The sequence below is a fragment of the Hippocampus bargibanti genome, linkage group LG01, assembly GCF_051943395.1.
Source record: "Hippocampus bargibanti isolate YZ-2025 linkage group LG01, ASM5194339v1, whole genome shotgun sequence".
Lineage (NCBI taxonomy): Eukaryota > Metazoa > Chordata > Actinopteri > Syngnathiformes > Syngnathidae > Hippocampus > Hippocampus bargibanti.
In genome coordinates, this window is record NC_142734.1 from 29,096,702 (window position 1) to 29,123,782 (window position 27,081).

The 27,081-nt window shown below is 39.0% G+C and overlaps 1 protein-coding gene across 1 annotated transcript; it reads left to right on the forward strand.

Moving 5' to 3' along the window:
* The first annotated feature begins 13,027 nt into the window (after nucleotides 1-13,027).
* Nucleotides 13,028-22,899, forward strand: LOC148903790 (sodium/potassium-transporting ATPase subunit beta-233-like). Its single transcript, XM_089008822.1, has 6 exons — nucleotides 13,028-13,250; nucleotides 14,627-14,755; nucleotides 18,120-18,275; nucleotides 18,371-18,561; nucleotides 19,509-19,592; nucleotides 21,467-22,899. Exons 1-6 carry the CDS (start codon nucleotides 13,160-13,162, stop codon nucleotides 21,725-21,727), a joined length of 912 nt encoding a protein of 303 aa, XP_088864948.1. The 5' UTR covers nucleotides 13,028-13,159; the 3' UTR covers nucleotides 21,728-22,899.
* Nucleotides 22,900-27,081: the final 4,182 nt, after the last annotated feature.

The window sequence follows — 27,081 nt, forward strand, 5'->3', positions numbered from 1 at the left end:
ATTCACCATGTAACAGCCACGTTATCTCCACTGTCATCCCCCTGATGATCCTCGGCATACACAATCCATACTGTAAATAAACTTGTTTTGGAAACATCCACCAGGGCATGCAATTGCCATCATACAAGGGGCTAACTTTATGATATTAGTGTGCTCGAATGTTTCAGAATAAAGTCGAACGAATCAAACAGCCACACACTGTCAATAAATAGAAGTATTGTGTTGTAACTTTATGATATTAGTGTGCTCGAATGTTTCAGAATAAAGTCGAACGGATCAAACAGCCACACACTGTCAATAAATAGAAGTATTGTGTTGTATTTCATTATAATTGTAATTGTAATTGGGACTACCATTTTGGCACACACTTCTGAAAAAGAAAGTTAAAGGACAACCGACTTCACTTTTTTGTTTCCTAACTGACATCGTAAAAGCGTTTTATAGCATCTAAAATACCCAAAACATGCAGTATGATATTTTTATTCAAATGCAAAACACCAATAAAAATTACTTAAAGTGTCCAAAATCTGCAAAAAATTGACTTGAGAATTGGGCATTTTCAGAAAGTCCCGCCCAAGTTCGTGACGTCACACCAAGACGTCTTGGATTGCTAGAGAATCAAAACAATAGCTTCAGATTCGGAGAATATGCTTTATTGTTACACATTCAGTTATGAATATGATTCAAATACAGTAAAGTCTCGTTATATCGATATCGGATATATCGATAGTCCCGGTTATATCGATACTATTTCTATGCACGCACGGAGAAAATTACATGCAAACAGGGTCGGATATATCGATAGTCCCGGTTACATCGATATTTTTTCGGACTCCCCTGAATATCGATATAACGAGACTTTACTGTAGTTCTGAAGAAGAAAGCATACATGTTTGCAATCGATTACAGAATTTATTCCGTGCCGTTTTGAGGCAACATTGGGGGTAAATGTCTCACCCAAAAAGAAGCAGAAGAAAATAGCGACCTCTTGGAGACATGACAGTGCATTGCGTTTCCACAGGCTGATAAATTCCTTATATGGAGCTTGGACGCCCTCTTTTGGCGCAACACGAGGTTTCCAGACCAAACAAGCATTGGCGTGATGGAAGGACTGCTACAATGTGTCCTTTTTTTTTCGGTCAGGGGCGTTCCTTCAGTGACGTCACGTGCGGACTCGTCACCAACTCAAAAACAAGACTTGCGGAATATTCAGCACGAATCTTAAAACGTAAAACATAGCTATATGCGGTGGAATCTTTGTAAAATATGCTCAGTAGAAGTCATTTGAAGCCATTTTACAAATTATGGACACAACTTGTCCGGCCGGAGACGTCGGTTGTCCTTTAAGGAATTATACGCTCATGCTAATTAATGGCACAAATGATGTAGTATGTAGGGGCGGGCGACCTGGTGCCCTTGCACTGATTTTACGACCGACTAAGAACATTTTGTGCACATTTTAAAAATCATTTCAAGTCCAATTCTGAGGAAGAGAGAAAGTGAAAGAAGTCGATAATCACTTAATACCCAACCACAGGAGAAAGAAGCTCCTTTAGGTAACACAATAGTTTTCCATCATTGGTGACATCAGGAGGACACAGTCCGATTGTGAAGAAAACAAAACTCCCTGCTATGCCTACACTCACTTTCTCTTTGTATCTCGCAGTACATTCTGTCTAGTACTGTATGTGCAATTATTTTGTTGCCACTGATAGCACATTTCGCAAAATATGCTGACAAAAAGTGGTGTGCCTGTGTGTGTATGGGAGGAGGGGAGGCTTGTAACAATGAGCCAGCAAAAAAAAAAAAAACGAGTTCAGTTCAAGGATATTCCCCTGAAGGACGTAGCACTTGCCGCAGCGTCTCTATTTCCTGGTTCACTACTCAGGTGATCCTCAGGGAAGAGGAGGAGTTTGTTGCGAGAGAGAGGTGGGGGTGGGGGGGTACTGTATTGTAATTGCAAAGAGGAAACTGCATTATTGTAGTCACGTGGGAACATGACCGATGTCTGCCGCAGAGGTTATTGAGCGCTTACGACCTCATCAAAAAACAATTGCGGGTGGGGCAATGAGGACAAGGTCAAGTAGATGGAAGCAGGAAGTCGTCACGGGCAAGAAGGGGGCTGGACACCAAGGCAAGACAGGAAATGGTGCAGAGCTTAGAAAAAAAATTGACTGGCTGACTGCTGCTTTCTGTGATGATGGCCGCCATGATGGTTTGAAGGACGGGTGAATGAGATCCTTAAAAAAAAAAAAAAAAACACGCACACCCATACGCATTGTTTTCACATTCCGCGGTTGGCTCATGATCCGTATCCTCGATACAAATGTCACAATTGAACCATTTGACTGTCACAATGACAAATGGGATTATACTTTCTTGATGAAGTCGGAGACACATATTTGATTTACAGCATAATATTCCCGCACCAGTCAAACAATCTGTTAATGGTTGTGTGATTTATATTGCGGCGGTCACAGGGGGCGAGCTATCTGACCTTGAGGAACAAGGGCATTGGGCCTCCATTGTCCCTCGGTTTACCTTTTTGGAGACGTTTTTGTTTGGTCTTGTTGCTACCATAGAGCAAGAAATAAAAAAATAGGGTTAAGAAACATTTTAGGGGGGCTCATTGACGTACAAGACAGCTTTTTCATTTAACAATCTTGCATCAAGGAAAATCAAAGGTGGCATTTCCTCTCCCACTACACAGAACACATTCAGTGGAACTCCAAACTGTCACGATTTGCTCGGTGGTGATGGCGGGTGCGGATCCCAAAAAGCAGGCAGGAGTGAGTAGGAGGTTGTTTGACAAATTGTATTAAAATAAAGGTCTGCAGGAACAAAATGTAAAACATCAAAATCATCTGAACGGAAAAAAGTATCAAAAGAAAACCAAGTGTAAAAGTCCGCCAAGGTTAAACAAACACATGCACAGCATACAATGCATGCAATTGCATACAAAGCATGCAACAAACAATGAACCGACACCGGATGGTCGTGCCGGGAGTCCTTTTAAGTGTCACTGATTAAAACGACCAGCACCTACAAGGCTGCAGGCAGGGCTGACGTCGCTACCCGTTGGTCGCCAATCCGAACGTGGCAGTCCGCCACTGACCGGGACGACCACCACCTGTGCAGGTGCAGGCGGGGCCGACAGCGCCACCCGTTGGTCGCCAACCAGATCATGACACAAACGTCAATCAATTTTTTTAATGGCTGACTGTATGGGGAACTCTGCCCTGAAAACATCTGGAAGTGAATTACTGGAAATATACTAAGCAGAGCAAAAATATACACACGTGGCGAAGACTCTCTGAAACGACCCAGGCTAAATTGAACAAACAAAGCCAATAAGTTCAACTGACGGCAATTGCTAGTTTCCTATTAGCTGGGGTTTTGCTGTTGACATGTGCCATTACATCACAAACATCCATCCATCTAATTATCTATCTATGGCAATCTATCTGTGTCAAAAACATTTTTTGCCGCGGGCCACACTGTAGTTACGGTTTCCTCTCGGGGGACAATTTGGGGGAACCATTATAATCTTTCATCTCCTGCGCATATTACATACAGAACGCACAACAAATTAATGAATACCTACTTTTCAAATCTGGAGTCAAGAATAATGACTGTTATTGTGGTTTTTATCAGACAATTTGACATTTTGGTTCAAACTTTAGCAAGCATCATGGTACTTGACATGCTTGATTTGCTTTTGCAGGCCGAATAAAATGATGTGGCTGGCCTTGACACCTGTGCTGTCAATGATATTCTTTAAATCTCTTGGAAATTTGACATACCACCCAGAGGAGTCTTATGAACAACCATTCCAAATTTGAATGATTAAAAAACTCTCCCAATGTATAAAATGTGGCTTTGTAGTCATGAAAAATCACATTAATGTAGTTCGTTAGCATATAGCTATATTTTACCTTTTAAGACTCACGCTGAACATTCAGGAAGTCTTGTTTTAGAGTTGGTGACGAGTCCGTACGTGACGTCATGAAAGGAACGCCCCTGACCGAAAAAAGACGCATTGTAGCGGCCCTTCCATCACGCCAATGTATTTTGCTGTACTTGTTTGGTCTGGGCACCTCGTGTTGCACCCAAATGCCGCCAGAAGAGGGCGTCCAAGCTCCATATAAGGAATTTATCAGCCTGTGGAAACGGAGGTGGCCACAGCAGTTCGCCATTTTGTGCCTCTTTTTCGGTGAGACAATGTTGCCTCATAATGGCACGGAATAAATTCTTTAATCGATTACAAACATGTATGCTTTCCTCTTCAGAACTATTTGAATCATATTCATAACTGGATGTGTAACAAGAAAGCATATTCTCCGAATCTGAAGCCATTGTTTTGATTCTCCAGCAATGCAAGACGTCTTGGTGTGACGTCACGAACTGGGGGCGGGACTTTCTGAAAATGCCCAATTCGCAGCTCAATTTTTTGCAGATTTTGGACACTTTCAGTCACTTTTATTGGTGTTTTGCATTTGACTAAAAATATCATACTGCGTGTTTTGGGTATTTTAGATGCTATAAAACGCTTTTCTGATGTCAGTTAAGTAACAAAAAAGTGACGTCGGTTGTCCTTTAAGTTTCCTATGGGTGCAATTGAATCTCCCTCTGCGATATCCTAGCCGTGAAATAAAGCCGCTAACCACCAGGTAGTGCAAGCTAAGAGGCTCTTGGCCCGCTGTCAAAAAGCGGGATCGTCGCCTTGCTTGGGAATTTAAACAACACAGAGACGTGTCATAAATAAAATAAACTTTACTAAAAGAAATGAACCTTGTAATCACTCGCAATCGATAGTGAATAAAGGATAATACGTTTTATACACTGTACAGTCGTGGCTGTACATATCAGAGATCTAAGTATGTCACATGACGCCATTTTAGCCACACCTTAAAAGAAAATCAGATAATCTGAACTGGTGGAAACTCTACATCACAGGTGTCAAAGTCAAGGCTCGGGGACCAAATCTGGCCCACCACATAATTTTTTGGGGCCCGCGAAAGCAAATAAAACGAGTGAAATTCCGTGAAGCTTGGCAAATTGTCGTATGTAAACTACAATTATTTTTGTCTTCAGATTTGAAAACTAGTTATTCGTTACTTTGTTTTGCGCTCTGTATGTAATATGTGGAGGGGATTAAATATTCTATTGGCTTCCCCAAATTCATACCGGGCGCCGAGAGGAAACCTTAACTACAATGTGACCCGCGGCAAAAAATGAGTTGGACACCTTTGCTTTACATCCTCAAAATTCAGTGTAATTGTATTTTTTTCAGCATTTATCACCAAAATGTGTATTGTAATACAGTAAAGTCTCGTTATATCGATATTCAAGGGAGTCCGAAAAAATATCGATATAACCGGGACTATCGATATATCCGACCCTGTTTGCATGTAATTTTCTCCGTGCGTGCATAGAAATAGTATCGATATAACCGGGACTATCGATATATCCGATATCGATATAACGAGACTTTACTGTATTTAGAAACAAATCTCTGAAAGGACCGGACCGGGTCTGTGGCGCAAAAATCCCACTAGTTGCGACAATACTGCCAACCATCCGTGTACTCCTAAAATGCTGAACTGTTTCCTTGATAAGGTTGTTTCCTCTTTATTTCAAAGTTTCATCACTTCTGCTACAACGGCGACACTCAAAACGTGTCCAATTTAGAAGCGCTGGAGTATACTTGACTCCGGTGGCTCGGCTCAACTATCTCTCTCAAATATTAACCATCGCATGAATTATTGGAAGGATTGAGACCTAAACTTTGGACTGGTGTAAGCGGCAGCTAAATGTGAGTGAGATGTGGATTAATTTGTAACCAAAAGTTTCGCAAGAGTGTCCGTTTCAACCTCAGCAGCGTGGGCCCGTCGAGATTGAAGGAGTTCTGCTAGCTTGCGAGCACTTCCAACACGGAAGGAAGAAGGATGAATGTTTAATGCGGCCGCTCTTTATTCAGTGAAGTCGTTCATCGGAACAAGTCAAGCAACTTTTAAGTTGGATTGGTTGTTTAAATCTAAAAAGTGGAAATTTTGATTGAAAACATTTCTTAAAATTAGCTTAAAAGTGTTTTGGCATTATTTATCTTCTGTTTGCTTTTTTTGTCACAATTTAAGTCATTTTACTACACTCATACTACTACTCCTTCCAATATGTACAGTACTATTGGATTTGTATTTCTTTTCCTGACCAATCAGATTTCAAAATCACACCTACTGTTTGACATAACGTAAACTGTAGCGGTAAGGGAACGATCATATAAAAACAGATTTAAAATTCACCTCACACGGACAATTATTAATAATGTCGGCATTTTTTCCGATCTGGACGTGGGGACACATAATCATCAATTCATCCATTTATATATTTTCATTTGTTTTTGTTTGCCCTCATGAAGCGTCACAGGTTGGATTGGAGTTTTCACCCTGAAGGACAGTCATGCTACTGGTCGCCAGTCATTAAGTCTTTAATGTAATGTAATGTAATGTAATGTAATGTATTGTATTTTAATCTGTTGATTTATTTATCCATTCATTCATTCATTCCCTTATGCGTGTATGTACAGTGTGTATGTACAGTGTGTATGTATGTATGTATGTATGTATGTATGTATGTATGTATGTATGTATGTATGTATGTATGTATGTATGTATGCATTCATGCATTCATTCTTTCTTTCTATCTTTCTTTCTTATTATTTGTTTATGTGTTTATTTATTTGTTTTTTTTTATTCCTTTATTTGTTTATATTTATTTGTTTAATTATTTATTATTGTTTTTTTTGGGTCTATTGTTGTAAATGTAATCCGCAGACAAGGTGGTGCAGAGGCTAATTTTCATATGCAAAATGACGCTTTTTTGCCATTTTTGGCATCAAGTGAGCAAACAGGACGTCACCCCCTTTGATTGCCCGCCCTAAAAAAATAAAACTCATCATGATCACTTTTTCCCCCTCGGTGGGGCTATTTGTCAATCACAGGAAACCGCATGTTTGTTTTGAATGTTTGCCGCTTTTTTTTGTATATAAGTTTGAAGAAGTGACAAGTTGTCGGGCATTCCTTTGAAACTCTACACATTAACCAAGTTCCTTTGAGAGGGGACATTTTCGGCTTACCATAATGAACCTGTCAATAATTGACCTCTCGCATTATGTGGTGGCCTTGGCTTGCGAAAAGACAATGGACATTTTGAGATGGTATGCCATCGATATGGTCTGCCCACCAAAAAAAAAAAAAAAAAACAATGTTATAAATGTTACTATTGGACAAACAGGTTCTGTTACACACCTCCAGAGTGGAATCGGATCAAATCAAAAGTATCAGTTGATGGTAAATGAAGCTTTTTGAGCACCTTGAAATTTGCGTACATTCACACGGATGGCAAGAACGGGAGGTCTCTGGTAAAAAGCAATCAATTAGCATCACATAATCCACCTTTTTGAATTTTATCCCTGATACAAGTTTGTGATATTGGATTGGATTGGCCTTTATTACTCTTGTAGTGGAGAAATTTACATATACAGTAAAGTCTCGTTATATCGATATCGGATATATCGATAGTCCCGGTTATATCGATACTATTTATATGCACGCACGGAGAAAATTACATGCAAACAGGGTCGGATATATCGATAGTCCGGTTATATCGATATTTTTTCGGACTCCCTTGAATATCGCTATAACGAGACTTTACTGTACTTATGAAAGTAAGAGGAAAGGAAAGAAAGAAGTAGAAAAATTAATACAGGGGCTACTGTAAAGACAGCCACTCTCGTGGTGCCATCTTGGAGTTAAAAAAAAAAAAAAAAAAAAAAAAAACTAAACAACAAACAATGTGACACAACACAAAAGACACAGACAGTCATTCAATCTTAAGCAGATACAATTACAGTAAAACACAAATTTACAAAAATACACAATTTTTTTTACAAATTTATAAGGATTCCCGAGAGGAAACCATAACTACAATGAGGTCCGAAGCAAAAAAAACAACATGTTTTTGTAATTTCATATACAGTAGAGCGCACAACAAATTAATGAATAACTACTTTTCAAATCTGAAGTCAAGAATAATTACTGTTATTGTGGTTTTTATAAGACAATTTGACATTTTGGATTCAAATTTTGGTTCAGACTTAAAGGACAACCGACACCATTTTTTTGTTTCCTAGCATGTAAAATACCCAACACACGCAGGCTGATATTTTCAGTCAAATGAAAAACACCAATAAAAATGACTTAAAGCAGGGGTGTCAAAGTAATTTTTTGCCGCGGGCCACATTGTAGTTATGGTTTCCTCTCGAGGGCCGTTATGAATTTGGGGAACCCATTAGAATGTTTAAATCCCTTCAAATATTACATATAGAGCACACAGCAAATTAATGGATAACTCGTTTTAACATCTGAAGTCAAGAATAATGACTTTTATTGTGGTTGACATCCAAAAATATGAAATTTTGGCTCAGATTTTAGCAATCATCATGGAATTTAACAAGTTTGATGTGCTTTCGCAGGCCGAAAAAAATGATGTGGCGGGCCGGATTTGGCCCGCGGGCCTTGAATTTGACACCTGCGACTTAAAGTGTCCCGAAACTACTTCAAAATTACCTCAGAAAGTTTCAGTTTACGTTTTGGACTTCCTGATACGTTATATCCTGCCTTCCTTTACATGATGTCACATCCTATTATGTTCCGTCTTATAAATGCTCACCCAGCGGTCTTTCGCGCTCTTCCTCCTTCCTCTTTCCTCTTTTCTTTCTGTCCCTCTTCTGTGTCTCTTTTCTTTCTGCTGTCTACAAGATTAAACTAACTTATTCTGTTCAACACCTTGCTTCCTGCTGATTTAACCATCCTCTGCTATCAACACCCTGAGAAGCCATGAACCAGGAACGAACGATCACTTTCAACTCATTAGTACCGCCTCCTTGTTCGTGACGTCACGCCAAGACGTCTTGCCCTGCTCGAGAATCAAAACAATGGGAGAATATGCTTTCTTGATATCATCCAGTTATGAATATGATTCAAATAGTTCTGAAGTGGAAAGCATAAATGTTTGCAATCGATTAAAGAAGTCCTTCCGTGTCATTTTGATGCGTCTGGACTCCAATGTGGCATCCCAGAAAATGCACAAGATGGTGCCCAAGCTCCGTTGGAAATGGGCTGATTTGTCTGCTGGGAATTTGTGTCAACTAGTATCAAATAGTCGTCTTGGTGCAACACACAACGATTCACCATCGCATTATTTATGTGTTTTCCTTCTAATTTCGCCATCAACACAACCGTTTTAGGACCAAACAAAGTACCCAAAATGCATTGTGTGTCGCTTTCTCGGTCAGTGACGATACCTACTGTGACATCACGGTAGGTATCGTCACCAACTCAAAAACAAGACTTCCTGAATATTCAGCGCGGATCTTAAAACGTAAAATATAGCTATATGCGGTGGAATCTTTGTAAAATACGCTCAGTAGAAGTCATTTGAAGTAATTTTACAAATTATGGACACAACTTGTCCGTAGGCGTCTGTTGTCCTTTAAGGAAGCATCATAGAATGTCAGTGAAATACACATACAGTAAAGTCTCATTATATCGATATTCAAGGGAGTCCGAAAAAATATCGATATAACCGGGACTATCGATATATCCGACCCTGTTTGCATGTAATTTTCTCTGTGCGTGCATAGAAATAGTATCGATATAACCGGGACTATCGATATATCCGATATCGATATAACGAGACTTTACTGTATATGAAGAAATTTCCTACTTCATCTCTGAAATCATTCAGAGGTTTACTAAATTATGCCACTTTCAGTAGAACTCATTGCTTTATCTACTGTACAAAAAACAGACAGTGACATTGTTTAATTAGGATGCCTTTGTGCACCATTCTGCACGCAGGCATGTGTGACGTGATTCCATTCACCAGACCCACAACACCCAAAGCACCCGCTGAGGCACAAACCCTCACACAATGCATGTTTATTATGAACACAAGCAGAGAAAAGCTGGTAGTTGGCCGCTTATCACTGCTGGTTCCATTGACTTTCGATTTTTTTTCCCAGTTTTCCTCCTCAAGAACAACCAACAGGGAAGGGTGGAAATGATTACATTTCCTTTGTATGAAAAAAACTCAAATATATACAAAAGTATTTAAAGTTGTATTAGTTTTGTCCATGTCCATCTAATAATAATAATACATTTCTAGTTGTCCAGCGTGCCTTATTTTGAAGGGCAAAGGGGACATGGAGTCAAGGTGATTGGAATGATGTCTGGTTGGTTGGCAAACGCCCTCTCGAAATGTTTGGTGTTGTCATGAAATTTGCAGCGACAAGCCAGAAGAAATAAAAACTTCTTGCCTCATAGCGCCAATGTTTTTTTCTTTTGCAACCGTGCTCACAAGTTACGTTATGAGCTATGAGTAAGCAAGTGATTTTAATAGCGCTACTTGCCATGTCAAGAGTTAGTTAGTTAGTTAGTTAGTTAGTTAGTTAGTTAGTTAGTTAGTTAGTTAGTTTTTTTAGATTTGTTTTCGGTTGATGTGTTGGTTTATCGATTTTCTGCTTTATTTATATTTTATTTCTCTGATTAATTATTTATGTATGTTTATTTTTGCATGTTTATTTATTTGTTGATGTGTTGGTTTATCGATTTTCTGCTTATTTATTTATTTATTTCTGTTTATTTTTCCATGTTTATTTATTTGTTTATTATGTGTTGGTTTATCAATTTGTGTTTGTTCATTTTATTTGATTTTGTTTATTTTATTTTATGTATGTATTTATCCATTGTATTTATTTATAAGTGTATTTATTTAGCTATTTATTCATTATTTTGGTACATTTAACTATTTGTTTATGTGTTTGCTTATCAATGTTTTTACTTGTGTTTGTTTATTTCTTTATTTATTGATTGGTTTATTATTTACTTAGTTATTTATTCATGTATTTAGTTATTTTTGTATGTTTATTTATTTGTTGATGTGTTAGTTTATCAATTGTTGTTTGTTTTTTATTTATTTATTTATCCATTTATTTATTTAGTTAGTAGTTTTTTATTTATTCGTTCGTTTATTATTTTTGTACATTTAACTATTTGTTGATGTGTTTCTTTATCGATTTTTTGCTTGCTTGCTTGTTTGTTTATTTATTTATTTATTTACTTCATTATTTATTTATGTACGTAGGTATGTTTGTGTTTATTTATTTTTGTATGTTTATTTATTTGTTGATGTGTTGGTTTATCAATTATTATTATTATTATTTACTTATTTATGTATGTATTTGTGTATTTATTTATATGTGTGCATATTGTTCAGGTGGATAATTGATGGACCCCCAGGGGGATGGTTTGAAAATGCCGATTATAATACATATAAAACACGCAAAATTGATCACGGCACAGGGTTGTGTGCAGAGACGACACAAGTATTCTTGTCCTTGTGGTGATATTTAAAGGTCGTACCACCAGCCAGGCCACGGACTGTCCTGCGCATCCATGTTTACATTTAAACAAGCAGCCCGAGTACATTGCCGAGACATTTCACACTTACGCCCACCACCGCCCGAAATCAAATGGGTTTATATTTAGCTTGCCAGTTGAATTTAATCTTTGTCCTATTACTTGTTAAATTTTAATGTTTTCGCGCTAATAGGTTTTTACCGTTGTTGGGTCACCGGGTTCTAATGCTTCATTGGTGCAGAGGTTTACTTTATCAGTCAAAATAAAATGGATAGTTTTACTACCATATTGGAATAAATTCAACAAATGTGCAAGCAAATATATTGAATGCATTTAAAGAACCATAACAAAACAATCTTATCTCTAAATTCTACTGGATTTAATTTCAGCAACACACCAACTTCAAAATAATAATATATACAGTAAAGTCTCGTTATATCGATATTCAAGAACCAAAAAAAAACAATCGATTATCTCTGTTTGCAATTCTACTGGATAGAAATTATCATATAACACATCAAATATATAATAATAATTTATATATATTTTTTTTTCCAAGGCTGGCACGAATTGATTTTACATGCATTCATTTACAATGGGAAACGTTGCTTTGGTTGGCAACACAGTCATTTACAAAGATACAGATACCAGTACTATAATCTCAAACGGACAATATGTATCATAATCATCTGAAAAAGCCACGATATTTTATTTTTAATTCTATTGCTGGTTTCGCGTCCCGCTCCGGCCGCCCTGTGTGGAGTTTGCATGTTTTCTCCGAGGCCGCGTGGGTTTTCTCCGGGTCCTCCGGTTTCCTCCCACACTCCAAAAACATGCATGGCGGGCAGATTGGACACTCCAAATTGTCCCTAGGTGTGAGTGTGAAAGTGACTGGTTGTTTGTCTTTGTGTGCCCTGCGATTGGCTGGCAATCAATTCAGGGTGTCCCCTGCTTAGTGCCCGAAGACGGCTCGGATAGTCTCCAGCACCCTCCGCGACCCTAATGAGGAATAAGGGTGCTGGCTTTCTTTTCTTGGGGCGGGGGTGATCATCCACTCTGAACAATATGAATGTATTTCAGCCTGCCTTAAAATGATACAAAATAATGAAACATGCAAGTCCCAAATGTTCAATACAGTATTCATATAGGTTGAGTGAACATGTGCTTAATATCTGTAAAATGTTGGAACAATAAAAAAGTGAAAGTCAGAGGCCAAAAACAAAAGGACAAATCGATTTAGTAGGGACGTGAAGAAAACATTTTATTTGCCTTAGCAGCTACCAAAACGGATGTGGTAGACTTTGAATTTGACAGCCGTCATTTAAAAGTCAAGTTTCTTAGAAACCAGATATTAAATGCATCCCTTTTTTATTTAAAAAATGTACTGACTCCATAGGTTGTCAATGCGTTACAGTGAGGTCATACTTACGCACGCTTCCTCCAGCTTCCTAATTGGCTCCCGCCGCTCCGCCTCCTCGAAAAGGGAAACCGTGGGGCGATAAAAGGGGCGGGACCATTTCCAACCGGACTCTTTATATTTGGGAGCCTTCTACCAAGCCCGAGCTGGGTTGCCTCTGCTTGGGCTCGCGGTTGGTCTCCATTCCGGGAACCAAAAGACGTCTTAACGGGAAGTTAAAAAATAAAGAACCCCCTGCCCCCTAAAAAAATAAAAATTAAAAATGCCCCCGAAGACGGACGATGGCGGATGGAAGACGTTTCTGTGGAATTCGGAGAAAGGAGAGTTTCTCGGTCGTACAGGAGGCAGTTGGTGTAAGTCTGAACCGCCTCGTGCTTTATTGCCACCTGTTTGCTATCCCCCGCGTTGCGTTCACGTACCACGCGTACCGTCGTGCCGCTGTGACGTTTGAGATACAGGTAGTCGTAAATGTATTTTGAAAGCAGCAGAATGCTATTCAAACAGATAGGGAGAGCTTCGGAATTCCAATCGCTGGACGTCGACGCCCCCACCTTTTTTGAATGAACTGGCTCCCGGAGGGGTTAAAAATGCATCACAATCCAAGGTGAGTCAAGGTGATATGGCCTTACTCCATAATGGACCTGCTTGGAGAAAGGACTATCGATCCGCATCGGGTTCTTCCGATCAGATGTCAGGGTAATCTTAAACGGACAATTCCACTGATTAACTAAAGGTTCGACCTTCTCGAGTTTCTCGTGAGGCGCCAGTGCGCATGTCCTTGCAGCGCCTCTCAATGTCACAAGTACTGTGGTGTGCGGCAGAGAATGCACACAGTATGTCAAAGAGGAGGGGACTGTCTCACGTTTGACCTTCTGGACGCGTATTTAAAAAAATGCTGAAGCATCATATTTGGGGGCGTCAGGACATTTTGACACAGTTAATTTGCTTCATAATCTGATAAAAGCCTTGATATTTTATTTGCAATGCTATTGCTGTCTATTTCGGGTGGTGGTGGTCATAGTCCACTCAATATCAACATATTTCAGCCTGATGCAGTTCAGCTCTACATCCCTGTCAATAACCTTTGCTTTCCCTTGGTAAACCTCTTATCCCATCAGTAAAAATGCCTGCTTTTCTGGTTACTGTATCTCAACGCTGAGATAAGCCCACCCGAGGAATTCTCAACCAGTCATCGGAGAAGTAATACATGATTTATTAATGCGGTCTGAACTGCCTTGCCCTTTTTTTGACATTGCTTCTTCCTGCATCCCCGTGTTGAAGTCTGCTAGCAGTAGCGTGACCTCCCTGATACATCTTTGGCGGGGGGGTGCACCTGCAGTCTCCCATGTGAGGGGATGACAGGATCTCATGTGCCTGCGTCAGCGTAACCGTTTTATTTTCCACTCAAGACTTTGCGGTTGAATACTGTCGAATCTGTATGGACAACAGCCGCTTCCGATGCCGGGTTTTCGATGTCTTCGATGCATTTGTGTCAGTGAGGTCATCTATTGCGGCATACAGAAGTGGGTTCAATGAATTCTTGCCGGACAAGTTTGTTGCCTCGAGGGGATGCTTCTGAATTAGAACCATGCAAATAATCCAAATACTACGGTGAAGATGACATGTTTATTTTGTGGAGTAGAGTGTTTGTTTTGTTTTTCACTGGAAACCTATTATTTTTTTTACCGTTGTGACCCCCCCCCCCCCTCCTCCCTCATCCTTCCCACAGTCAAGATCGTGGTCTTCTACATCATCTTCTATGGCTGCTTGGCCGGAATCTTCATCGGCACCATCCAGGCTATGTTGCTCACCCTGAGCAACTACAAGCCCACATGGCAGGATCGAGTTGCACCTCCCGGTAAGTCGGTGTTATGTTCGCTAAGGGCCACCATAGAGTGCAACGGATACCTTGCCAAGAACTATTCTGACCTCCCAGTGAGTGCTGCGTTGCAATTACTGTTCTACCTTAACTAACTACTATCAAACTTAAAGTGTTAAATCTTACCAAACTACAATACATAATGATTTATGAAGTCTTTACAAAGAGACAACAGCTGAAGCTGTAACAAAGCGCTTAACATGGATCACTGTCCTATACAGGAAATAAAGCAGTCACAAAGATAGTAGAAAGCACACAAGCTTACATGGATTCCAAAACGCCATACATCAGCTAATGACAGTCATGTTGGAATTTCTTAATTGTTACAGAAATACGGGTTTTCTTTTTTCTTATTCTTATTCTTGTTGTTAATATTATTAGTAATATTGTTATTATTAATAGTATTACAATTATGATTAGTAGTACTAGTAGTAATATTGTTTATTATTTATTTTAATTTTCTTAATTATTAATAGCACAGAAGTTGTAAGCCTGGACACAATTGATGTAATTGAAAAAAATGCACCACAACTAAATACAGACATAAATAAATGAATACATAAACAAATCTTAACTGACATCAGAAAAACGTTTTATAGCATCTAAAATACCCAAAACACGCAGTATGATATTTTTAGTCAAATGCAAAACACCAATAGAAATGACTGAAAGTGTCCAAAATCTGAAAAAAAGAGCTGCGAATTAGGCATTTTCAGAAAGTCCCGCCCCCAGTTTATGACGTCACGCCAAGACGTCTTGCATTGCTTGAGAATCAAAACAACGGCTTCAGATTCAGAGAATATGCTTTCTTGTTACATCTCCAGTTATGAATATGATTCAAATAGTTCTGAAGAGGAAAGCATACATGTTCGATTAAAGAATTTATTCCATGCCATTTTGAGGCAACATTGGGGAGAAACGATCTCCAGAAAAGAGGCACAAAATGGCGACCTCCTGTGGCCACCTCTGTTTCCACAGGCTGATAAATTCCTTATATGGAGCTTGGACACCCTCTTCCGGCCGCTTTTGGGTGCAACACAAGGTTTTCAGACCAAACAATACAGCAAAATACATTGACGTGATGGAAGGACTGCTACAATGTGTCTTTTTGTCGGTGTGGGGCGTTCCTTTAGTGACGTCACGTACGGAATCGTCACCAACTCAACGTCTTAAAACGTAAAATATAGCTATATGCTGTGGAATCTTTGTAAAATACGCTCAGTAGAAGTCATTTGAAGCCATTTTACAAATTATGGACACAACTTGTCCGGAGACGTCGGTTGTCCTTTTTGTAATTTTTTTGGTGGAGGGTGAGAGTTGTTTTAATGATAAAAACAGACATTGTTTCTCTTGTCATCATCAAATTTTGAACACGTTAGATTTGTGACAAGAAAAAACATGATTATTGCGCATTTATTTGTTATCTTTTTCTCACGAATTGAAGTAGTCTGTCATGCATTTGGTTTAAAACAACAGAGTGATAGCTTCAACGTGGAAGCTAAGAATGCCAGATTAGCATTTAAAAGTAAGTCTGGGAATTTGACGCATTTATTCCGCAGCATGTCACCCTGTGACAAGAAAGCTGTTCGATTTTCCTGCTAAGGTGCACTTGGACGTTTAGCGCGGACGTTGTTATATGGTTACTGTCGAAACACGACAACAAAAGAAATGTACAACTACCGGTCTTGCAAGCGGAAAAGTGCTCCGCGTTGCTGTCCATTGTGACGTTTGCTTTCTTTTCTTTTACATCAGTTCATTGGATTGTCAGCGACATCTGGTCCCTCCCAATTCACACTTGAAACATTTTACAATTCCACGCGTACCACAATGCGCAACGTCCATTTATTGGATCAACTGAGGGAAGGTGTCAACCATTAGAGCAAAATCTCATTGAGGTTTTTTTAGGCCTAAAATTTCCAATATGGTACAAATTTGCCTTACACTGTTTTTTATGGTTTTAAAATCCCCAATGCAAAATGATCATGAATCTATAAAAAAAATTAGGTATGAAAATGCTTAACTCATTCGCTGCCATTCCATAATTTATTCGGGAATTGAAAAGCATAACGTGGAGCGCCATTCCCGAATTTCTTTGGTTTTTGGCTTTTCTTGGGGGGGGTGCCGATAAAGCGCTTGTCAGACCTCTGGCAATTATTTTCCCTCCCACGAGGGGGCCGCATTTGCTTTTTGTACAGCCGCCTGAATTTCAAGCTCAGATAACTCCAGACCCATATAACTTGGGAAGTCACAGAGTTTATGGTTTCTTACGCTGCATTGACTATTGATGTAGTCCTAAAACTGCAAATTGAGTGAAAATGACAAAAACTCTGGCACTGGAGTGGACAAATTTTTGCACATCGTCTGGCAGTGAAGGAGTTAAAACTGTTTTAAAAGTTACGAAATGTTCGCATCGACCGCAAGGTTAATGCGTTTCTTTTCCATCTACGTTATAGTTGGATTCAATCAAAAATGTGCAAAACCCGGCCGGTATTACATGATAAGAATGAACTGAAGTAAAATAGATCTGAATAAGTCGATGTGACGGATTGCTATTGGACCAAGTGTCTACCTTTTGATGGGACAGTCGCCACCACCAACATGGCTGCCTGGCGAACTTGCTCTCGTCTGGGATGGCGATGGCACAACCTGGTAATACATGGACCAGTCTCGGCCTATTGCCCCCCCCTGTACGTGACGTCACTGAAGGAACGCCCCTGACCGAAAAAAGGACACATTGTAGCAGTCCTTCCATCACGTCAATGCTTGTTTGGTCTGAAAACCTCGTGTTGCACCAGAAAGAGCCAGAAGAGGGCGTGCAAGCTCCATGGAAGGAATTTATCAGCCTGTTGAAACGGGCTGATTTATTCCTCACAACAACTTGGTGGCCATTTTCTGCCTCTTTTTGGGTGAGACATTTCCTCCCAATGTTGCCTCAAAATGGCACGGAATAAATTCTTTAATCGATTGCAAACATGTATGCTTTCCTCTTCAGAACTATTTGAATCATATTCATAACTGGATGTGTAACAAGAAAACATATTCTCCGAATCTGAAGCCATTGTTGTGATTCTCCAGCAAATCAAGACATCTTGGCGTGACGTCACGAACTGGGGGCGGGACCTTCTGAAACTGGCCACTTCCGGGTTCATTTTTTTTTTTTTGCAGATTTTGGACACTTTAAGTCATTTTTATTGGTGTTTTGCATTTGACTAAAAATATCATACTGCGTGTTTTGGGTATTTTAGATGCTATAAAACGTTTTTCTGATGTCAGTTAGGAAACAAAACAGTGACGTTGGTTGTCCTTTAATTGTAGTCCCAACTGTGTGTTTGTGTACCCACAGGTCTGTCCCACACCCCTCGATCTGACAAATCCGAAGTGTCCTTTAACCCGAAAGATGTGGAAACCTATTTGCCTTACACCAAGGCCTTGAAGGACTTCCTTGCCAAGTATGACGACGACAAGCAAGTCGACCCGATGAAATTTGAAGACTGTGGAGGTACGCCATCTCCATCCCCCCCCCCCCCCCCCTCCCTCACAGGGAAAAAAAGGAAGCCGGTCTGTGTTAAATACTCACTCGGGTGTCCTCTTTAGATGAGCCGATGGGCTACAAGAACCGCGGCGACTTGGAGAGCGATATAGGCGTCAGGAAGGCGTGCCGCTTCTCCAGGACCCTTCTCGGCCCCTGCTCCGGCCTGGATGAGAAAGACAAAGAGTTTGGTTTTGACAAAGGCCAACCTTGCATCATCGTCAAGCTCAATCGGATTGTGAACTTCCATCCCCGGGTGAGTCCAGTCCTTCAATGATTTTTGTTATTCTAAAACTCTGCACTACATTTGAGTATAAAAGGAGCATCTTCAACATAGTTCCTTTGGCCCAAATGCTACGAGTTCTGGACTAATACTATTTCCAGTTGAAATGAAACTACTCATCTGGCCTCAACATAGTTCATTGGTGCTAAAAACTGTTATTTTTGTGTCAATGAAGCACCTCAACTTACTTCAACTAAAGATCTTGCCAGGAAAATGTCCGAAGTTGGTGTCAAAATGCTATTTTTGTTTAAACAAAGCTCCTCAACTCACTTCACAATAGTTACAAAAATGTTTTTTTGGGGGGTGTCACGTTTGCATTTTAGGTCATTTCAGAAACAGCAAAAATTGTGCATCCTCATAGATTTGTGTAGGTTCCAAATATGTGACTAAATAAAAATACATAATACATGAATACATAAGAATGAATGAATCAATGAATACATGCATGAATTAATTAATAAATAATAAATGAATAGAATTATGCTTAGACTTGTTTTTTATCCTTTCACACCCCCCTTCCCCATGAATACATAAACAAACAAACAAACAAATAAATAAATAGATACATATTTTTTAATGAAAAAAATAATTTCCATTAAAAATAAATAAAAAATAAATAAATAAATGACCAAATAAATGAATGAATAAATATATAATAAATAATAAACAGAAATAAAAAAATTGAAATAAGAAATACATAGAAATAAAAACAAATAGAAACAAATGAATAAATAAAAACAATGCATTGGTTCTTAAACTGCATTCGATCGAACCCTTGGGGTTTGGTGAGTTGGTTTTAAATAATAGAAACAAATGAAACAATGAATGAATGAATGAATGAATGAATGAATGAATGAATGAATAACAATTTTTTGATTGAATATAGTGAATGATGCTATGAACCATCTTTTTGCATTCAGGCTCCCGTCTCAAACACAACCATCCCTGAGGAAGGTCAATACAAGGCGCAGCCCAATTTGATCCCCATCTTCTGCACCAATAAGGTAGCTGTCACTCAAAGCCTCATCGCAGATGTGCCTTGTGGATCGCTTCATTGCCTGCAATCGTATACATTTGAACATAATGATGACCATATTCATACCTCTCAATTTGCGCCCTTCGTTCAAACGTGACGGAAGGACGTGAGTATCATTTGTACACCTGTGTTTCTTTCATATTTCAAACTGCATTTGGACTTTTTCTGCATGCAGATGTTGCGTATTAAAAGTGTTGACTGTGTTCTTCTACATCACTGTTGAAAATGAGATTTCTGGTTTGTTTGCACTCGACACCTTGACACCTTGGTACCTTGACATCTGGAACGTGATTCGTTCGGTACGCTGCTGCTGTTAGCATTATGCGTAAGCATTAAAGGACAACCGACGCCACCCGACAAGTTGTGTCCGTAATTTTTAAAATGGCTTCAAATGACTTCTACTGAGTGTATTTTACAAAGATTCCACCGCATATAGCTATATTTTACGTTTTAAGACTCGCACTGAATATTCAGGAAGTCTTGTTTTCGAGTTGGTGACGACACATTTGGAACGCCCCTGACCGAGAAAGCGACACACAATCCATTTTGCAGCACCTTGTTTGGTGGATCAGTTTTGATGGCGAAATTAGAAGGAAAACACATAACGCGATGGTGAATCGTGTGTTGCACCAAGACAACTATTTGATATTCGCTGACACAAATTCCCAGCAGACAAACCAGCCCTTTTCCAACAGAGCTTGGGTGCCATCTTGTGCATTTTCTGGGATGCTACATTGACGACTCGAATTGATATGGAAGGACTCCTTTCATCGATTGCAAACATTTATGCTTTCCTCTTCAGAACTATTTGAATCATATTCATAACTGGATGAGTAACAAGAAAGCATCTCCGAATCTGAAGCCATTGTTTTAATTCTCCAGCAAGGCAAGACGTCTTAGGGTGACACCACGAAGAAGGGGGCGGGACCTTCTGAAACTGGCCACTTCCGGGTTCATTTTTTTTTTGCAGATTTTGGACACTTTAAGTGATTAAAGTTATGCAGGAAAGCATACATGTTTGCAATGTATCACCAAAAAAGAGGCAGAAAATAGCGACAAAGCTGAGTGTATGGAATTAATCAGCCTGTTTCCACAGGCTGATTAATTCCTTACACTCAGCTTTGTCGCCCTCTTCTGCCTCTTTTTGGTGCAACAGTTTTCAGACCAAACAAATACAGCAAAATGCATTGATGTGATGGAAGGACTGCTACAATGTGTCCTTTTTTTGTCAGGGGTGTTCCTTCAGTGACGTAGGGTGAGGACTCGTCACCAACTCAAAAACAAGACTTCCGGAATATTCAGCGCGAGTCTTAAAACGTAAAATATAGCTGTATGCAGTGGAATCTTTGTAAAATATGCTCAGTAGAAGTCATTTGAAGCCATTTTACAAATTATGGACACAACATTTCCGGAGACGTCGGTTGTCTTTTAAGCTACGGGATCTAGTTTATACATGACTCTTTTTGTATTAGGATTACTTTAACCATAACCTTCAACTGGGAGTGCTTATAAGCACCTTGAGGAAAGCATATTTTGCTATGTTCCAAATTATAAACGGCATGCTTAGCAAAATGAGAATAGCTGTTATTATGTCCAATTCACGTCCAATTTTTGCTTGCAACACAAAATCAAAAAGGGACCAAGCGATGCCTCGTGACTCCAAAAGCTCATAACGTGGGGAACCTGTGAGTGAAGGTACCAATATGTCATCCGTTTTTTTTTCTTCTTTAGATTACAATTCTCTCTCAATTCCTCTCTTATATTTGCCCGCACTCAGTTAATCATTTCTATTCTAGTCTCCACGTATGATTTTTTTTTTTCTTTCGTCTGTCCCTTTCGCAGCGAGAGGAAGACGCCGGCAAAATCGGCGACATCAAATACTACGGCATCGGCGGTGGCTTCCCGCTGCAGTATTACCCGTACTACGGCAAACTTCTTCACCCGCATTACCTGCAGCCGCTGGTGGCGCTGCAATTCACCAACCTGACCAGGAACGAAGAACTGCGCATCGAGTGCAAAGTTTACGGCGACAACATCTCCTATAATGAAAAAGACCGCTACCAAGGACGCTTTGATATCAAGTTTTCGGTCAACGGTTTATGACCGCCATCGGAACAGTAGAGCACTTTCCCATTTCATCCCCTCACCCCCTCCCCCCTCGATCCTATGCCCTTCCCCATTTCAAGCCCCTGATATGAAGTAGACAAGTAGTTGTGGGGGACAGGTTAAGGGGGTAGGATAAGTTGATCACACTTGCTTCCGGTTAGCGTTGGCATACAATTTTAGTGGGGGGGGGGGGGGGGTGCTATCTTAGGACATGCGAGCGTATTTATTCTCCTGTAAATGACATTTTTTTCCCTCCCACAAGCAATTTGGGGCCATTGTTCATGGACCACCATTTGTACAATCACCCCCCTCCCCTGGCCCCCCAAACACCTTCCCACGTTGACCATGACGTCCTCCTCATCTTTATCATATCACTGCCTCGGTACCTCGCTTTTCCTTCATTTTTTTCCAGCGTGATGTCCCACGGCCCATAGTGATTGATTGGCACGGACCACTCTTCTGATCTTAAATGAAAAAAAAAAAAGGCTGCACTCCAGGAACTTCTTTCCTCCTCTTTCTTTTTTTTCATCTTTAATCATAGGGGCCTTTGCCGTCGTTTGTGCTTAAATCACTTAAAGTGTGAAGAGATTTTATTCAATGCCTTTTTAATTAATTGATTTACTTTTTTGTGCTTTCCAGCTTGTGGGTAAAACACGATGCTGACTAGGCTTTATCTTCTTCTCTTGGATTCCGTCGCAATATCGCGATGGGTATCCACTGAATGTTTTTAGCCATCAAACATGGTGGGTGAATTGTATATTTATACAGTTGTACATTTTGTTTCTGTGCAAAAAAAATATTGTTAATGTATACATGCAATACCAAAGTTATGATTCTGTGAAAGGGTCAACGTTTGTTTTGCCTTGCAACCTTTTCGTGGCTCACCCTTGAAAGGTGAGGGGTGTCTCGGGCGATGAATATCGGCGGAAACGGGGCGCCTGACGACTGCGATGGTCACAATTGTTCATCCATTTCAAATTTAAAAGACAAAGAGGGAAAATAAACCTCACATGAGCTCTCGCGGCTTTTAGGTGATGAAATCCATTTTGGCAATTTAGTGCGTATGGATCATATCTGAAACACTTGAACTTGTACAACCTACCGTCATTTCATGCACCCTTTGACATTTAATCGAAGATAGAAACTAATAAAATCCTAATACTCCTCTATCGATTGTGTTTTGGCTTTTGTTTTATTTAACACATGCTTTCCCAAATGTAGTATAGTGATCCCCCGCTACTTATCGGGAGTTCAATGCATCGCAGATTTTTTTTTTTTCAGTAAAATCAGAAGCAGAAAACCTTTATTCGTCCCACAATGGGGAAATTTGCAAAAACAATAACAATAAATAAAACCTTCAGAAAAAAATGCCAAATGACTCAAAGATTTTGTACATGGCTGTAGCTTGATTGGTTCAGAGCTCTGACGTCGACCAATCAAAGCATGATATCCCATGATTTACACCCGTGTGGATTGACTGTGCCTGGGGTGTCCCCACTTCGCGGATTTTCACCTATTGCGGAGGATTCTGGTGCCTATTACCCGCGATAAACGGGATTACTGTACATCAACTGTGGATACGCCATGAATGCCTGATTAAAAAAAATAAACACATTGTTTCCAGTTCTAACAAATGCTTACTTCCACGCAAACAGTTTTGTTCCACCCTATGACAATAGAGTTTATAGTAAAAAAATATAAGGTATATGTGTAATTATAATACAGTACACTCAGTGACGTGCAGTCAGGGGAGGCAGGTGAGGCCATGCCTCACCTGTCATCGTGGAAATATCAAATGAAAAAATAAATTAAACAGTTATATTTATTCAGTGATTTGTACTTTACAGTTATTTTCCATTTAACGTCACTATTTTTTGATTTTTTTTTTCAAAATCACTGAATTTTCACATTTACCGTTCCAATACTAAATAGAGACGAGCAGTGAGGCAACAGCTGGCTGAGCCTCACCATGGATTGTGCAATGACTATGCTAACTGCTGGCTTGTTCTGCAGTGAGACCGCATTGCTGGCCCTCTGCATATCACGATTAAAGTGTTAAAACACTTTTAGTATATACACTAAATTTCTACAGTTTAGCTGGTGTATATAATATAAAGTCAGTTTATATTATAAAAACTGCTACCGTGTTTATTTTATTTTATTTATTTATTTTTTATTTATTTTATTTAGCAAAACTGTGTGCATAGGTGAGGCACACAGTTCTCCTGCCTCATGACAGGGGGCGCTGGTGATTGGAAATTCTTCTTGCGACTCCTCTGCTACAGAATAATAGAATTAGTGACAGCAAGCTACAGTAAATAGTTAGCAAGTTAAGTGCAACCATCCAGTCATTTTTTTCGTGTTGCTCAGTCTTATTTTCAGAATGGAGGATTACATATCTAAATTCAAAGAAATAGAGACTTTTAAGACTGAAGAAAGATAAGGAAAGCTTCTACAAAGAAGTTATCGATGCCTTTCTTCAGAAGGAGCGGCACATGGACTTCATTTATAAGTAAAGGTAACACGATAATAACGTTTTTTATTCTTTTTTTTCTATGCTAGAGTTTATATGAACAATGCTGACATGACATTTTAAACAAAACACGTTAACTCTTGCCAATCAAATAGTGAATAAGCTACTCTGTAGTGTTCATATGTTTGTAAATCATACTGTGATGACGTCAAGGCCTTACCAGCCATGAACCTTACCGCATGTCACTGAGTACACTCATTTTTTTACTAGTCCCTCCTGCAGGTTATGACTATGCAAGTTTATCCTCAATTTCAGTGACGAAGTCTTAAATTGTATAAGGGAACATTTCCAAAGAAATATTGTTTTTAAAGCCAACAGCAGTTTTCTTTAAACTCCAACAACAGTCTATATGAAGTGGAAATATACTTGGCTTTTTCCGAGAAAATATTTCATTCGAAACAAATCGGTTTCTTTTAAAATACTTTGTATGAATTATATCGTAAAAATTAAGATGTGAAAATATAAAATTAACATTCTTCTGTTTTGATGAAAATTAAGCAATATCGTGTTTATTTTGGGACTGTATTTACACTCACATCCATTTTAATGTTGAGCCCACAATGAAAATTGATTTATTTTTCGGGGTATCTAATTTTGATGAAACGGGTTTAGATTAATGTGTATTGTCAACCTTCGCACAATGTTGGCAGTTTCATATATATACTATGCAAACTTTGCAAGTCACAGCAAAATGTTAGAGTACTTTATTTAAAAGTGCTATTGTTAATTTACCTGGCTAATATAAATTACTGTACGTATATGTTACCATATTTGACCGCAAGAGGGGAGCAGTATCAAGCGAAAAACGTTCACCGGCTACTTTCTTTGGTCAGGTTCCTCATGCGTGGTACAATACAAAAAAAATCGATCCTTTTTTTTGAATGTATAAAATTAAAAAAATATATTTACCATGATATAAAAGTGGAAATTAAAGTTCAGAATACTCTTTTATTTTTACTAGTATTGTAATTACAGTAACAAGGTTTCACCTTTTTTTTTAACTTGGAAGTAGTTGGGAGCTGTGTTAGCTGCTGGCTAAAAATGAACTTGGTCATGTAATAAAAAAATGAGAAAAAAAATATTCATATTAAGTTATTTTTCTGATAATCTCACTGACCTGTAATTATGATTAGGTCATGTCGAACATATGAGTCTGATCGCTTTCTTACTTTGCTCGACATGGTTAGTATGATTTGAACGTGACGACCGATCATGACAGTCACACGCTGACAACTGAATGAACTAATTTATCAATCAAAAGTTCCTTTCTCCCTCGTCATTTTTTTGTGTGCACATAATAATAATAATAATAATAATAATAATAATAATAATAATAATAATAATAATAATAATAATGATACATTTGATTTATAATTTCTTTTCAGACTTGATTTATAAAGACGGTCATGAAACAGAGCAACAAAATTGTCGCCATGTTGTCAAGAAAGTGAAACTGAAACATACTGGTGGCGGAAAGATGAAGTAAACCATATTTTTCCTTTTTTGTTTAATGAAAACGACCTAAGGTTTCAACCTTTTTCACAGCAACATCAAACAGGAAAAAACAGACACCTGTGCCAGTTGCAGTAATAGACAAAAATATTTTGGCTCTTTTTTTCCCTCAACATCCTGCTGATGATGCGGTCATGAAATACTGCTGACTGAAAGCACAAGAGGCTCGTGATAATCAGCCTAACAAAGCGGGCAGACATGTTCCAACCCATCCTCCTCCTTTGGGAGGCAAAGGTGACATCATATACATTTGATGTGAAGTGTGATATGTCCCTTTTGTTTGTTTTTGTGGAAAATAAAGACTCATTGCAGCGAGGTACATTGAGTCGAACATGGCAAATCATAAGAGTTCACTAAGGTACCGCAAAAAGAATGGTGTGTTGAATTGACTACATTTTATTTTGTTTCCCACAATAATAAAATCATCCAGATTCAGACAATTTAAGAAAACTAGCTTTATAGTACACTTTTAAATGACAACCGTCATCAATTTTTTGTTTCCTAACTGACATCAGAAAAACGTTTTATAGCATCTAAAATACCCAAAACACGCAGTATGATATTTTTAGTCAAATGCAAAACACCAATAAAAATGACTTAAAGTGTCTAAAAAGTACTTCAATTTGAAACCGGAAGTGGTCAGTTTCAGAAGGTCCCGCCCCCATGTTCGTGGTGTCACGGCAAGACGTCTTGCCTTGCTTGAGAATCAAAACAATGGCTTTAGATTCGGAGAATATGCTTTCTTGTTACTCATCCAGTTATGAATATGATTCAAATAGTTCTGAAGAAGAAAGCATACATATTTGCAATCCATTAAAGAATTTATTCCGTGTCATTTTGAGGCATCAAGGGTGGGAAATGTCGCACCCAAAAAAGGCAGAAAATGGCGACAAAGCCGTGTAAAGAATTATTCAGCCAGTTTCCACAGGCTTTATTTTAGCCAGCTTCCGAAAATGAAATAAGCTGCATTTATCAACAGCACCGATTTTTCAGTCAAGTTTAAAGTAACTGTCCAGTTTAAGGCCCAAGTTTGAGACTGTTGACTGTTGACAAGGAGCCAGGGGGTCCAAGTCTACAGGATGAGATGTACATGGGCCATTGGGACCAAACAGTACCACTTCTGTCTTCTTTTCATTGATGTTCAAGACGTTTTGTGTCTTACTAAATATCTATTGATATGAGTAATAACGACCAGGATATATGTTCTCCCTCACATTTGTTCGATGGTTTTAGAGTTTTAGGGAAGGTGGAAGGGAGGTGTAAGTAGCCATGCTTAGATTCGCTCAAGCTGTCGAGGATTTCCCAA

Coding starts and splice junctions, on each gene's coding strand:
- LOC148903790 (XM_089008822.1), top strand. CDS start 13,160: ATGCCCCCGAAGACGGACGATGGCGGATGGAAGACGTTTCTGTGGAAT. Junction 14,756..18,119: donor GGATCGAGTTGCACCTCCCG/GTAAGTCGGTGT, acceptor GTGTACCCACAG/GTCTGTCCCACACCCCTCGA. Junction 18,562..19,508: donor TTGTGAACTTCCATCCCCGG/GTGAGTCCAGTC, acceptor TTTTGCATTCAG/GCTCCCGTCTCAAACACAAC.